Genomic DNA, 14340 nt, shown 5'->3' with positions numbered 1-14340 from the left:
TTACATAGACCAGCTATACGCGTGCGCCCGTAAGGGATAGACATAGATGACGTCATAAACGTGGGGATACCATATTGGTAAAAATTACCCCAATATTTGATATCACGTTGGGGCGATTACCCTGGAGGCAAAGTTAGCTTGTTTGACGGTATTAAAAAATTGTTATATAAAATGTCAATGGGCCGTTCTTTTTAGGCGTATAAACAATGAAATACCTCCTATAATTCGCGCAGGTGGTACAAAACTAAACATGTTTAGTAAATAAAACGTAAAATAAAATGTATTATGGGTTTTAATTTAAAGAAATCACAAATCGCAATCACACCAATTAATGTACACCACATTTAATCTTCACAACATTGTTTATTTATTTTTTGGAATTAGAAGTAAGAAAAAACTTCGAGGTCAAAATTACCCATTAAATTATGATATTTTCATCTGGTATCCCTAACATGATTGTTATGCAGCTAAATTAAGAAGAAGTTTAATAATGGCTGACCTCAGACTCTTACCTACCTACGTAATTTGGGCGGATAATTTTACAAATAATGTTTTGTTAATTTGCGTAAATAATTGGGTAGGTAAAGTTTTTTGAAGATAGACAAATTATATTTTTATCCGATAGTATTCGTCATAGCGATCACGGAAATGCAGCTCTTTTATTTTTATTTCGTATTATTTATTAAATATATATTTTTAAGTGACCGAGATGACGTTTGTGAAATTTAACAGCAGATCGCACTAATGCCTATGCACGTGATTTAATTGATGAGATAGAAAAAAAAACGATGACAAATGTCAGTGTCAGTGTCACTTAGCCTTAGCTGTCATTGCCGAAAAAATAAAAATAACGGCCCAACCTTTCTGTTACCTTGCGTTTTGCGATTTACTGTTATCATTGAGATTTTTGACGACCTCAGCACGACCCAAGGACTTCTGATTCACCACGACATCTGCGAGTATTTGGACAAAGATTGAATCTACTTTCGACAACTTGGCACTGCTTATTGGACAACGTTTTCTTCCTTACGACGACCCGACCCCTGCGCTGACGCTTGGACTGATAAATTAGTAAATTAAGATCACAGACACCATGGAACCAGAATCTGAAAACGCACGAATGGATCTACAATAATATTACAGGGATGAACTTCAGTGTTTTGTGCCGTCGTGTAAGAAGCGCAGACGAGACTTTACCACGTCGGCTTATTTAAGCATACCAGTCTTTACAAGCGATTTGGTGCCAAGCATTGGAGATATATTGCCCAAAACGCAACTTATATGTATGTGAGGACCATATCAATGTAAGTATTGTTTATAATAATCTACATATGTGGTATTTTCTATAAAAAGGGAGCTTGTTATCGATGGCGCTTACGCCATTATAAACGATGCTCCGATATAAATACAATGCCGCGCGACGCTGTGCGGCGTAAGCGCCGTCGACAATAAGGTCCCTTTTCATAGAAAATGTCCCATATTAAGATTGTAGTCTTTAATGTAGGTTCTTTTTGGCTACAAAGTTGCCGTGTTCTTTCGTTAACATCATTATTCTTCATTTGTCAAATATTACATATTTTTTACACATTGCTACTGTAGGTATTACTGTCTAAAATCATAACCCTCTAGCTGCAGTTTAAGGAATGCTGTTTAAAAACTTAAAATCACTTTAAACAAGTTCTTTAAGGCTTGTGTAATTAATTTACTCACAACCACCTTGGATCATTTTGTGTTAGTGACAGTACTGATCTTAAGGCAAACAAACAAACATTTAAAGTAAACATTTTTAAATGTTATTGAACAAAAGTTTTATCGTTTCAGGAAACTGCTTGCAACTGTTTCTTCGAAAGAGACACCTTCCAAAGCCGAGGTTAATACAAACCAAAGTGATCGCCAGCTTGCGGGTACACATAGAACATGTCATACGGCGGTTGAGGGAATCCACATTCTTGGAACCTCACTCGACTGTAAATCATAAACATGTCAAGTATGTAGATGAAGCCGTTTTGATAGCATGTGCTCTAGTAAACTTGCAAGCAGTATAATAAAAATCAAATAATTTTTGTCTCGTTTTATTATATAAATCCACAAATGAATATCCTTTTATCATAAACAAACACTTATCAAATAAATCATTATTAAGTATTAGGGGACATCCTACACAAAGATCGACCTAGCCCCAAACTAAGAAAAGTTTGTAAGTACAGTTGCCATCAGATATATCAGACCGGCTAAAGTTCTCACAAATATCTGAGCACATCTTTATTGTCAAGGAGTGAGTGTATGTGTTCAGATATTTTTGAGCACATCGGCCGCTCCGATATATCTGATGGCGACTGTACTAAGGGTACTAGGAGACGATATACAACATACCAATATAAATAAGTACATACTCATATACATAGAAAACACCCATGAGTCAGGAACAATATCTCTCTTGATTATTCAAAAACTGATGAGAAAGTTGTATTTTATCCACATGTGGGGCAAAGTAATCAGATGCAAATTTTGAGTTGTTTCCTTAGGTTAGCTGGTGGAATTGACTTTTAAATGATGATTTTGAATGATCATTTGGATTTGGTCTTGTTTGATAGTTAATATTTTCTTCGGGTTGGTGTGGTGAAAATTTTTGTGTTTCACTCGGGGGCAAAATTTGTTTAATCCTCATGCTTTGAAACCCTTGCAACGCTCAAAATTCCACTTTAAACAACAACTTTGCCCCCTTGTAAAACAAATAACGATTGCTCAACACACAAATACCAGGGGCCCATTTCTCGAACGGTAAGGTACATACCTGCATCAAACAAGGGCCATTTTAATACAAATCTAAATATTTTGTAGAAATGAAGAACAAGAATAAAACGTAGGTTATTATAGTACTTAATATTCACTTTATTGACCGTCTGAAAAAGTAATTCACTGTGACCCATTCTCCCCTAATTTGAGATTTAGGTATCACTACACTACAATGATTTGAAGTTTGAAAAAAAAAAATACATTCTGAGATTCAGGCATTTAGGCACTAGGTATTCCGTTATAAGATCTAGGAATTTTGGTAAATGAGTAAAATTAAATAAACATTTATAGCGCCCCGGCTTCGCACGGGTTACACAAAACCTTAATGTGGGCTGTACACACTCGTTCTCGGCCTGTCTCGGGGTGTCTCGATAACCGATTCTGTGTGCCGTTGGGCACTTATTATAAGACTTTATTTACCAGCTGATGCAGGGCAATCCTCACTATCACATGATGCATCATTGACATTATTATTTTTTTCGTCTAAGTGAACGGTCACAATATATATTTTTTTTTCTTAATTTTGTCTCCGGTACAACTTTAGCCCGAAGAATACATTCTGTGTTGCTTCTTTTTATTTCGACATAGCCTACATTATTTTCCACATATCCGTTCCTTGATGCCCTAAAACAATAAAAAATGAATGAAGTTAAGGTTTAAGGTGTATATGTAGACTAAACATTGCAGGTAAAATATAAATAACAAAATGTTTAATGTATAGGTATGTATTTCACTGATACGTAAGTACAGGAGGGCCTTCGCTCCTCTAATTTCGGCGGCATTGTGCTTATCACTGTTATGATAATAATTTAAAATCATAACTAGGTCCATGTGGGGCAAGTTTGTACAATCTGCTCGCATAAACTCGCTCATCCTTCTTGCAAAACTCAGCCCAGGGTCTGCGCAAGGGTCGGGTCGTCGTGAAGGCAAGAAAACGTCCAATATGCAGTGCCAAGTTGTCGAAAGTAGATTTAATCTTTGTCCAAATACTCGCAGATGTCGTGGGGAATCAGAAGTCCGTGGCTCGTGCTGAGGTCGTCGAAAATCTCAATGATAACCATATGATAACACTAAATCGCATCAGAATATGCTTTAGTTATTATTCTGAGGTTATTTTTCGGCAATGACAGCTAAGTGACACTGACAGTTGACTTGACATCGTTTTTTTTTCTATCTCATCAATTAAATCACGTGCACAGGCATTGCAGTGCCTGATCTGCTATTAAACTTCACAAACGTCATCTCGGTCACTTAAAAAAATATATTTAATAAATAATACGAAATAAAAATGAAAGAGCTGCATTTCCGTGATCGTTATGACGAATACTATCGGATAAAAATATAATTTGCCTATCTTCAAAAAACTTTACCTACCCAATTGTGATATTTTTATTGAAATCGTTTGATTCTACATTGCTTTGAGTGTAACGTAATTTTACGATGTTATTCTCACATATTGCGTTAAGGGGAAGGTGTAAAATACCGTACTTACGTGTGAAAGGTTATGATCTCATATTTTTGCTCAGAGCGGCTATTACAGCCGATTACAGAACAATTCACCAGTATTTTATCAAAGTTCAAGCATTCAAAACGCTAACCATCACTATATTTCATAAGAGAAAGCACAATTTCATACAAAACAACGATAATTGAATAAGCAACGAACAAACATGACATGTCACGTACTTATTTGTTTGCCACAACCTCGGTTGTGGCAGCGGTGGAAAAGTGAAACTATGACAAGGACAAACAATAACAGCGCTTTCTCTGCTACTCCTACTGAAAGATACATAAGACTATCCCGTTCGGTCATTTTCCCCCACTCCTCATGACCGATCCAGTTATACTAGATTCATGGAATCAGAGCAATTTTGTAAGTGTGTGACGTATTTTAACGTGGCTATGAATGTGTGAGTTTAGCGACACTGGTTTTCATACTAAATAGGAGTCATTTCACATCCACTAGTTTATTAATTCGTGTATATACTCTTTAGCCATGTCATGCAAGGTAACAGCTATAACATACCTACCTACCATAGGTACCTACCTATTAACCTATTGCGTATTTCGTAATTCATTTGATCGTTTACTTTCCTGTATTCTTTCATTTCACTTCATGAGAAAACGCACAGCAATGAATCATTGTATTGCAATTAGCCATTATTACCGGTTACTTACTATTGATATCACATGGATAGTGGTCACAGAGCTAAGCGCTACTAGGTATCTGCTAGACTGCTATTGTCATTTGCTACTTAGAACTCCAATCATGATCACAATATGTTATGTGATGTTAAGAAGATTCTGTGATAGTGATAGTATTTTATAAGAGCGGTGACTCTTTAATGAGAGTAGCTATTAGATGCTATTAGTGTGTGTGGATAGGCCACAAATTAAGAGTGCCTCGTGACTTTGGTACCTACATACACACTAACAACAGTGACGAAATATCGGAGTTTTAAGAATAAGAATATACTTAGCAAGTATAGTCTGCATCATCTCAAATGACTTTTTCGTCTAAGACGGTAATCTCATAATCTGTTAAACAAAAGCCATTGTCTCTTTTGTGCGAGCTGTCGGCCTTTGTGTGTTGGCGCGTGCGGCGCTCACACACAACGGCGTTCAACTTAGCCAGACTATCGACACGACTATTTGTGTCGTTTTCAATCAAAAGCTACCCCATTATCGCTTGCCATAAGGACGCTCTGACAGGTTATTCGTATAAAGATACAATCCATCAATTTCGTCCTTATGGTAAGCGACAATGTGGTACCTTTTGCTTGAAAACGTCACATTTGTTAAGGTGCAAGCCAACACGACTCCGAAAATCCAAAAACCGGATAGACAAAAAATTCTATTTAATCAGAGAATCTGGTCACAAAAATCACACAATTTCACGAGAATCGGTTGAGTATTGCGACCTGTAGAAACATCCGAACATACGAAAGCAGATTGCCCGAGTCAAAACGGAGACCTTAGCTAACGCTTCGGTCAATTAATATTAAAATAATCATTTATTTTCAGGCATGGCCCATAGAAGTGTTAGTAACAAAAAAATAATAGGTTTAGTAACAATAATAGGTTTGTTGTGATTCTCAGCTGCATAAGCTGCATTGCACTAAATGAGATCCTCTACTTATCGTAATTTTTATCTCGGTTCAATGTTTTTATTTACAAATGGGTACAGGTATAATACGTAGGTATACTCGTACGTAGCTCTGTATTAAATTGGCAAAACCAATACCCTTAAATAGCTCAATCTCACGTAGCACGTAGGTACCTACATGAAGTCCACGAGATTAGAGATAACTACGAGTATAATAGTGATAGATTATCGTAAAGATACCTATGCTTTGTCGTATTGTTACAAACATCAAATCTTAATCACGCGCTGCGATATCGCACCTCGGAATCAATGACTCACTGCAAAACGAAAACCGACCATTTGGCGTGATTATTTCTAACTAGCTTTTGCCCGCGACTTCGTCTGCGTGGACTTAGTAACAGCAGCTAAAGTAAGTATAGCGCCTGGAAAAATTCTCATAGCAAATTCAATTTGAGCATATTATGCACACAAATTAGCAGGCACTTCATTAATTATCTCAATTCCACCCCGCTTTTTACTTTCTTAAGGGATGATTTTCGGGATAAAAACTATCCTATGTCCTTCTCAGGGACTCAACCTATCTCTATGCCAAATTTCATCTAAATCGATTTAGCGGTTTAAGCGTGAAGAGGGAACACACAGACAGACTTTCGCATTTATAATATTATAGTATGGATTACCCAAGGTCAAATAACACTAGAAATAACTTGAAGGATATGAGGCTGAAAATACTTGTAACTCACAATACATGGATGGTTTCGATCGTATTTAACAGTAAGCTTAATTAGATTGCTGAATCCGGTTACGATTTTCGTAATTAGGTATACTTAATTTATAACCATATATCCTAATCCTAAAAATGTAGTCATAAATCATAATCCCATTTTTTTTTATAAACCATCCCAGTAACAGTGTGTCTGATAAAATTGGTTGCTGAAGGAATGTTACACAGAAACAAATGTCTCAACAATAAAATATATTTTGAAAACAATTAGATTTCACAGCATTAAAAAGCGATTATTATAAACAGTGACTCATGACACTGGTGTTTTAAATTAATCAGCCAATCACAGACGTCATACAACATAAATGCAAGTCACTTAAATAAGTGTAGTCACTGTGACACTATAACCTTAATCATAAACTAAAAAGATCACATGAAAAACAAAGCATGTTTATAAGAAATTCTTTGTTACATAAGCACTTCAATAATTACATTTTCAAGGTGAGATATTAACTGATAACATTGAAGGGTGACCCTCTTCCTCTGTTAAACGTCAAAGTATAAAAGTTAATGTGCAACTAACCAATATATTGTTAAGCATATTATATAGGTAGATATAGTTAAGAGAATATAAATTGTTCCATAATAATATAAAAAGGTATCAATCTGGGTTAATAATTATTGTGTCCCATAATCAAAAAATATTCGTTTTGTTGTTGATTTCGATTTTTTATGAACTCATGCTGTAAGGTCCAAAATAATCAAACATAGACTAATCCAAAACATGTCATAATAAAAACAACAACCACTGACTTGTAGCGACGGGGAATCCATAGAACTTGACTCTAACTGGTGTGCCTAATATGAGTATGCACATTACCAGACCAGGGACCCGTTTCTCAAAAGCTTAGGTAAAAGTTTCAGTTTGTCCAAGGTGTATGTTTGATGCCCCGCTACTGCTATGTAGTAATTTTATATGCTTTTGTTATGAATCATTTTCTCTTAGCTACATTACAATGGTTGAAGTTACCAGTACTTTTCCAGGGACTTGACAAGGTCAAGCGGGTCAGTTTTTGGCCCATGGCGCTCAACGGGGATGCCATTTTTGTCAACAATGAACTTGGTGAAGTTCCATTTGATGAAGTTTCCGAGGGTGCCTCCTTGCTTATGCTGAAAATAAAAGTCACTTTTATAACTGATATTTTTATTTTAACTTAATTTTATCATGTTTTGGCACAACATATTGTAACATTTAAATGAATCGATAATTATAACAATATTCATTTTGCATTACATACAACATTTATTAATATGGCAGTAATACTTTCTCAACCAACAATGTTATCGTTTTATTTGGTTTTATTAAAAACAAAATACAAACCATTTTTTTACAGTATTGAAATTAATAAATCAATAATAATTCAGTTACTGCTACATTTCCCACCAGTGAAAACACCTTTAATTAGAACAAGGTCATAGAAAGCAATTTGATATTGATTTTTCTTGAACTATGCTATGACACACCCTTTAATGGAAAAATAATATGGCTGTGGAAATGTCAAGATAATTTATAGCATTATCTATTAAATTTTTAATTGAAATGATGATAAGCAAGTATTTTCTAGATCAATTACTATAACAACTATTGATCATCATCATGTTCCTAGTGAAATTCAAGGTTTTTTACTGTAGTTTACTAGAAAGCCTGGGAACTGGTTAAGAAATATTTATTTTTAAATATATATAATACAGCAGTTAATATATATTACATGAGAGGCATTGAGTTATTATTTCTATAGAGACAACATACCAAACAATAAAATTGTCATAAGCACAACCTGTACCACGCCAGGCCTCCTTCACTCGCTCAAGGCCACGCGCTATATGCCTACCGCTCGGCGTATCGTGGACGATTCAACCGACAGAGGGCCGCCGAACGCCCGCCTGAGCGCTCGCACCGCACGTTTCCCGCGCCTACGCTTCGAAATTCCGAAACCACGTAATTATTGTGCAGTAGATGGGTGTAAAAGTCAAAAAACAAAGGAAAATTTGTCGTATTTACCGAGTAGTATTTTAAATCTTTGTGAATTTTGTCACCATTTATTTCTTTGAACATAAGTAGGTAAATCGTAAATTAAGGAGTTTTTTGAGTCAGGTATTATAAGTGTTGTTTTTAAATATTTGATTGACTAATAAAAAATATGGTTGATTCGCAACATTCGTTTTATTACAACAATAACATAAGTAACAGTTCAACCCTATCGCATTCTTACGATGACGCGTTGGCACGTGACTCGCACGGCGAGCAAGGCAGTCTCGACTCTTTGTGCGCGTACTTATGGTACATTTCTTCTCATCCTGAGCAGCAGGTATTATTATTAAGATTTTGTAGGCTATTATAGCGTAGGTATTTTCGCTTTTGTATAGGAATGATGTATCTGTTACGTAGTAACTATTTATTAATCTGTGACCACGCGACCAAAATGTCTTAAGCGCCGTAAAATTCATGGCGCTTACGCGTTTAGGTCGCGAGATTCACGCTCCGCCTCTATGGTTTGATGCCAAAACGGCAGCAACTCATTGCGCAAAATACTGGTTCTCTGTGCTGGCTCTATACGTTAGTAATAATAGTTCAATGCATAGAGGTAGCACTTCCAATTAACATTAGACTTACCTTTAAGAACTTCCATAACGGATCAGCATTGTCACCATTCACGTCAATTTTTTCGAATAAATCAAATTTGACTTTGCGGTCTTTAGCAAAGCACACAATAGCCTCAGGATCTCCTGGCTCCTGACCGGCGAACTGGTTGCAAGGAAACGCCAAAATACGCAGACCTTAGCAAGAAAAAACAAGTCAAATTATTTATTAAGCAAGTATGTTGATGTTTGTAATCTAACCTTTCTAGGTTCGATGGAACTCACCTTTGCTCTCCGCGTATTGTTCGTAAAGTTCGTTGAGTTGTTTGTAGTTGTTAGCGGTCAAACCGCACTGCGATGCAACATTTACTACGACGCAAACATGGCCCTTGTATACATCCAGTTTCACATCTTCACCCTTTATGTTTTTCACCGTAAACTCATGAATAGAAGTCGCGCTTTTATAATCCGGATTACTCGCTGCCATTTTACTAGAAATGAGATGAGACCATATAAAATCAACCAATCAATTTACAAAAAGTATTGACAGTGTCGTCAGAATTTGACACTTGACAATTAGTGTAGTGACGAGATGTTTAATCTAGGAACCGGCGACGGCGGAATATACGCACTTGTTGCGTATTGCATAACACTGAGACACTGATTCACTATTACCTACATTTTAATTATTACTTACACACTGCTTAATTGGGCCCTTGATAAACAAACAACGTTGCCAACAACAGGCACAACAAGCTTAGAAAATGCTCTAATTCCGAATGTCATGATATTAGTTTGAAACTCCTATATATAGATAGCGTTTAGGTAGGTGACGTTCCAGTTGACAGTTTAAATGTTTTAAAGCGTGGTAATATATAACTATCACTATCAAACTACCTGTAGGTAGTAAGTAAAGTAAAGTAAGGCCGTAAGGCCCCATAAGTATTTATGTTGAGGTTAGTTTTAATTAGTTTCCATGTTCCTACTCATATCTGTACTCCTAGCATGTAAGTGAATTGGTTTTAAACTGTAAACTTACATTGTTTCCAATAAATAATAAAATAATAATAAGCACGAGAGCTTAAAAAGCGTTGCGTGTGCGACGCGCCCATAAGTAAGAGCGAAAAAGACATATCGCTTTCTCGCTCTTACTTATGGGTGCGTCGCGTTGCGTAAACGTGCGGGCGGTTTCAAGCGCTTTTTTTAACGCGCGTTGAATAAGCGCTCGTGTGTGTGGCCTCTTAGTTTAGCTGTTGAGCGCCCTCCACACATGCGCGAATCGCGGCGCGAAGCCGCGAACGCGAGTATGGAGCGGCTTTTGCGGTATGCTTAGTGCCGGTTGCACCATCCGCACTTGACAGACTGATTAACGTCACCCGGCGCGCCGCGGCGGTTTACTATGAAACTTTCCATACAATAAAATTTAGCGAACTCTTTAACGATGACAAACAGTTTGGTGCAACCGACCCTTAACCTGCCGTATTTTTTTTTGCTAGTGATGTGTCAAATAGAAAAAATTTCAAACCGAATAAGTCGACTCCGATTTAAACCCAAATAGGTTTGCAAACCGATTTGGCCAAGTCGATTTAACGTCTATTGTTTTTAAGTATCAGTACAAACCGCTCCGTAGTCACTTGGTTTTGAGTCGAGGAAATCGATTTGTCAATTTTACCTTTTATATGTTTGACCCTTAGAATAGCTAGGACAGGATCTAGACACACGACAGCGAAAACTATGACGTAAAAACTTTTGTAATATTTTTTTACTTTCCGCTGCGCCATAGATCACAATTTCATTCATTGCTAAAGCTAAAACGGGAAAGCAGTATCCGAGCAAGCAGGAAAGAGCGTGCGGTCTCGTGCGATTCCGTGAGTCATTGTCGCGAATTTGTACAGTACGCCAAATCGATCTCTCGAGCTCATTCGAAATCGAACCTTACTACTCAAATAATAAGTTTCATTTTACTTTACTAGTAGATACGAAGTTTCGACGATTCAATAATGGCGGCAATGTGCATGGCAACAATTTTCGTGGTTTGAAGTCGATCCGCGTACATATTATTCCTCAATATGTCAAACGAAACTAACCAAAGTGACGCAGCAACAAATCGAAAAGGTTGCGTTTAGAGCGGGTGAGGTAAACGTATCTTAAGTCGATTTACAGAATACTCACGTCGATTTAGTCGACTTCAGTCCTAAATCGGTTTGAATCGACTTTTGAAGTCGAATCGTAACATCGCTACTTCTTGCTCCTCGCCATTCAAAGATGCACCATGATTTTATTAAATCATACCAAACTTTATAAACACTTTCAATAATGTCATTTTGATTATCGACGTCATGGAGACTATATAAAGGAGCCAAATCTCTATGTACGAAAAGTGTCCATCAAAAAACAGTAATTAGGCGGCGCCACCATACATCGAAATACTACCAAAAACAACCTACGTAATTTAGTCGGGTTATTTGTTGCCTTATATGGTTCATGTTATACTCATGTCCCAGAGCCCAACTAGCGCCACCGGAGAGATTAGGAACTATTATTTAAAGCTGAAAGCGGTCACTTTTGCAACAATTCTGTCATAAGAGATTGGCATCCTTTCTATACCATCCATAATCGACGTCCGCTCTAAAACGCTATTAATTTCGATGGTCTTTCTTATTTATACGACGATTTTACAAATAAAATTAAATATTCTATAACATACCAGTAATTTTAGAATAATTTATAATAATATATCCCTAGACATTATTCTTTATTTTTATGCGTATTAACACCTTCAGTGCCAAGTGCCCCATTTCCAATACAAAATGAATACACCTAGCGTGTTCTTGGCAGTGAATGTGTTAACTACGCAGGTCCTTTGATGACAACGAAATATTTATTTATACAGGAAGGTTAGTTTCCGAACTTCTCTTGCTAATATAAAGCGAATCGCACGTCGCACTGAATAAAAATCGTAAAACATTCAATAATTTGTGCTAAAATGGCTCACCTCGTCTCGTGTTTACGCAGGTGCGTTAGCCTTACTAATCTGAACCTGTTTAGTGGTGTCCAGGCTATCCAGACAGCATCTTATCATGAGCGGGTAAGTTTGTTTTTTCTTGTGCAATGCGCACCAATGTCAAGGTTCATCGATTTTCACCGACGTAATGTTTACCAATTTATTTACATTTTTTTTTTTCAGGTTATCGATCACTATGAAAACCCGCGTAACGTGGGGTCGCTCGATAAGAAGGATAAGAATGTCGGGACGGGTTTGGTGGGGGCACCTGCATGTGGCGACGTAATGAAATTGCAGATTAAAGTTGATGATGATGGGAAAATCATTGATGCTAAATTCAAGACTTTCGGCTGCGGCTCGGCTATTGCCTCCAGCTCTCTGGCTACCGAGTGGGTGAAAGGCAAAACGGTAGATGAGGCATTGAAACTCAAGAATACTCATATTGCTAAGGAGCTCTCTTTGCCGCCTGTCAAGCTTCATTGCTCTAGTAAGTATGCACAAAACATGCATCTTCAATTACTGGTTGACTTCAGTGCACAAAGACTTGATATGAAATGTTTTAAAACGATTTTTCTTTATAGTGCTTGCTGAAGATGCCATCAAAGCAGCTCTTTCAGACTACAGGATCAAGCAACAGGACAAAAAGGAGAATAAATAGATGTAAGGCTCGGGACAGATCTGTGATGTAAAATCTAGGCAAGAAGGAGGGAGGGGGGGGGGTGGATATGTCTATGATAAATTACTCTTAGTCTTAGAACATAGTCATTATGACGTGATAGTGTTGTATAAAATAGCAAATTTTCATGTATAGATATTATGTTAAAAGTAGGCTGAAGCAAGCTGTTGGTTTTGAATAAAGTTTATGCTGAATTATTTTGTAATTTTTTATTCTAATTTCCACACAGCCTCGGGCAAGACACATCTCCAGCTGTTTCTCACAGCAATTTCCTCGCAAGGCTGCTCATTCTGTGTGGACCCACTTATTGAAGCATGTTTTTGTAACAAGTGATATTAACTAATCATCTCATTAACCCTTAAATGCATATTGTTGCCAAATCTATACAAAGCATTGGACAGCTCACAAATTCCTAGATCCTACAACCAAATAACTAAATAAAATCATTTTTTCCAACCAAAAATAAAAAATCATGCATTTAAGGGTTAATAATTAACAATTGTAGTGAGGGAACTAAAACGGATCCCACTATTTTACATGACTAGCTGGGTCCACACAGTGAGCATACGCGCGAGGCAAAACGGCCAGTGTGAACGTGCCTTGCGCGCGCCGCCTCGGCCGAGGTACGTGTACACTGGCCGTTTTGTGCGCGAGGAAATTGCCTCTCGCGTAGTGTGGACCCAGCTACTGACAAAGTGGCCGAAATCTTTCCACATATTGGGTCACCAATAATGCAGTTTATTATGGGTTAGGGTCAAATGCAGTATAGGTATATACAGGAAGTCAAGAAAATCTACAAGGTTTAAAATAAAATAGCTGTTATAAAAATCATTGCTTTATTTCAGATTGTTTCAGTGAATAACATGTGTAAACATTTATATCATGTGAAGTCATACACATAGTATAGTAGTTATAGACATTAAATATATTAATAACGGGTCACTCACGTGTTTTAAGTCGAAAACGCTCGACATGTTTTACTCCGTACCGAGTAGCGTCATCAGGAGCTTGCGTCGACGGTGACGGACCGGCGCAGACTGCGGGCCGCAGCCCTCCGCGCCCGATGACTCGTATTGACACGTATTGGATTCGGATTCGACTCACTATATACGTTCCGATAAGGTAACTGTGCTGGCGAAAGAAAAGTTTGTGATTCAGCGAAAAGTACGGGAGGCTATCGAAATTGGTCGTCATCCGAATTTTAACCGTGATTGTGGTTGGTCAGTGCCTCCGAGCTGGAAAACTGTTTTGGGTACTACGTCGGTGGACAGTGTGTGTGTTTTGTGTGCAACCCATCATTTGACAATAATGCCGTAAACGAGGGTAGTTTCTCGCCCCCCCTGCCGCCACCGGCGCCCGCGCCGAGTCATCGGGCGCGGAGGGCTGCGGCCCGC

The 14340-nt window shown here is 37.5% G+C and overlaps 2 protein-coding genes across 2 annotated transcripts; one reads left to right on the top strand and one right to left on the bottom strand.

Annotated features, from left to right (window-relative positions):
- Positions 1–6863: 6863 nt before the first annotated feature.
- Positions 6864–10101, bottom strand: LOC134744935 (uncharacterized). The gene is made up of 4 exons (XM_063678883.1): positions 9964–10101; positions 9552–9757; positions 9301–9464; positions 6864–7796 (listed from the first exon to the last, which is right to left on the bottom strand). The coding sequence occupies exons 1-4, from the start codon at positions 10050–10052 to the stop codon at positions 7653–7655; spliced, it is 603 nt and encodes a 200-aa protein (XP_063534953.1). The 5' UTR covers positions 10053–10101; the 3' UTR covers positions 6864–7652.
- A 2060-nt stretch (positions 10102–12161) lies between these two features.
- On the top strand, positions 12162–13140 carry LOC134744698 (iron-sulfur cluster assembly scaffold protein IscU). Its single transcript, XM_063678607.1, has 3 exons — positions 12162–12354; positions 12454–12757; positions 12852–13140. Exons 1-3 carry the CDS (start codon positions 12253–12255, stop codon positions 12926–12928), a joined length of 483 nt encoding a protein of 160 aa, XP_063534677.1. The 5' UTR covers positions 12162–12252; the 3' UTR covers positions 12929–13140.
- Positions 13141–14340: the final 1200 nt, after the last annotated feature.

The sequence above is a fragment of the Cydia strobilella genome, chromosome 10 (assembly GCF_947568885.1).
Source record: "Cydia strobilella chromosome 10, ilCydStro3.1, whole genome shotgun sequence".
Taxonomy (NCBI): Eukaryota; Metazoa; Arthropoda; class Insecta; order Lepidoptera; family Tortricidae; genus Cydia; species Cydia strobilella.
This window is presented reverse-complemented; position numbering and strand designations above follow the sequence as displayed.

Bases quoted from the DNA above. Each gene is read 5' to 3' on its own strand.
- LOC134744935 (XM_063678883.1), bottom strand. From the start codon at position 10,052: ATGACATTCGGAATTAGAGCATTTTCTAAGCTTGTTGTGCCTGTTGTT. The intron at 9,758-9,963 runs GTAAGTAATAAT...TCTCATTTCTAG, and splicing joins AGGGCCCAATTAAGCAGTGT to TAAAATGGCAGCGAGTAATC. The intron at 7,797-9,300 runs GTAAGTCTAATG...TTTTATTTTCAG, and splicing joins CGTTATGGAAGTTCTTAAAG to CATAAGCAAGGAGGCACCCT.
- LOC134744698 (XM_063678607.1), top strand. From the start codon at position 12,253: ATGGCTCACCTCGTCTCGTGTTTACGCAGGTGCGTTAGCCTTACTAAT. The intron at 12,355-12,453 runs GTAAGTTTGTTT...TTTTTTTTTCAG, and splicing joins CAGCATCTTATCATGAGCGG to GTTATCGATCACTATGAAAA. The intron at 12,758-12,851 runs GTAAGTATGCAC...TTTTCTTTATAG, and splicing joins TGTCAAGCTTCATTGCTCTA to TGCTTGCTGAAGATGCCATC.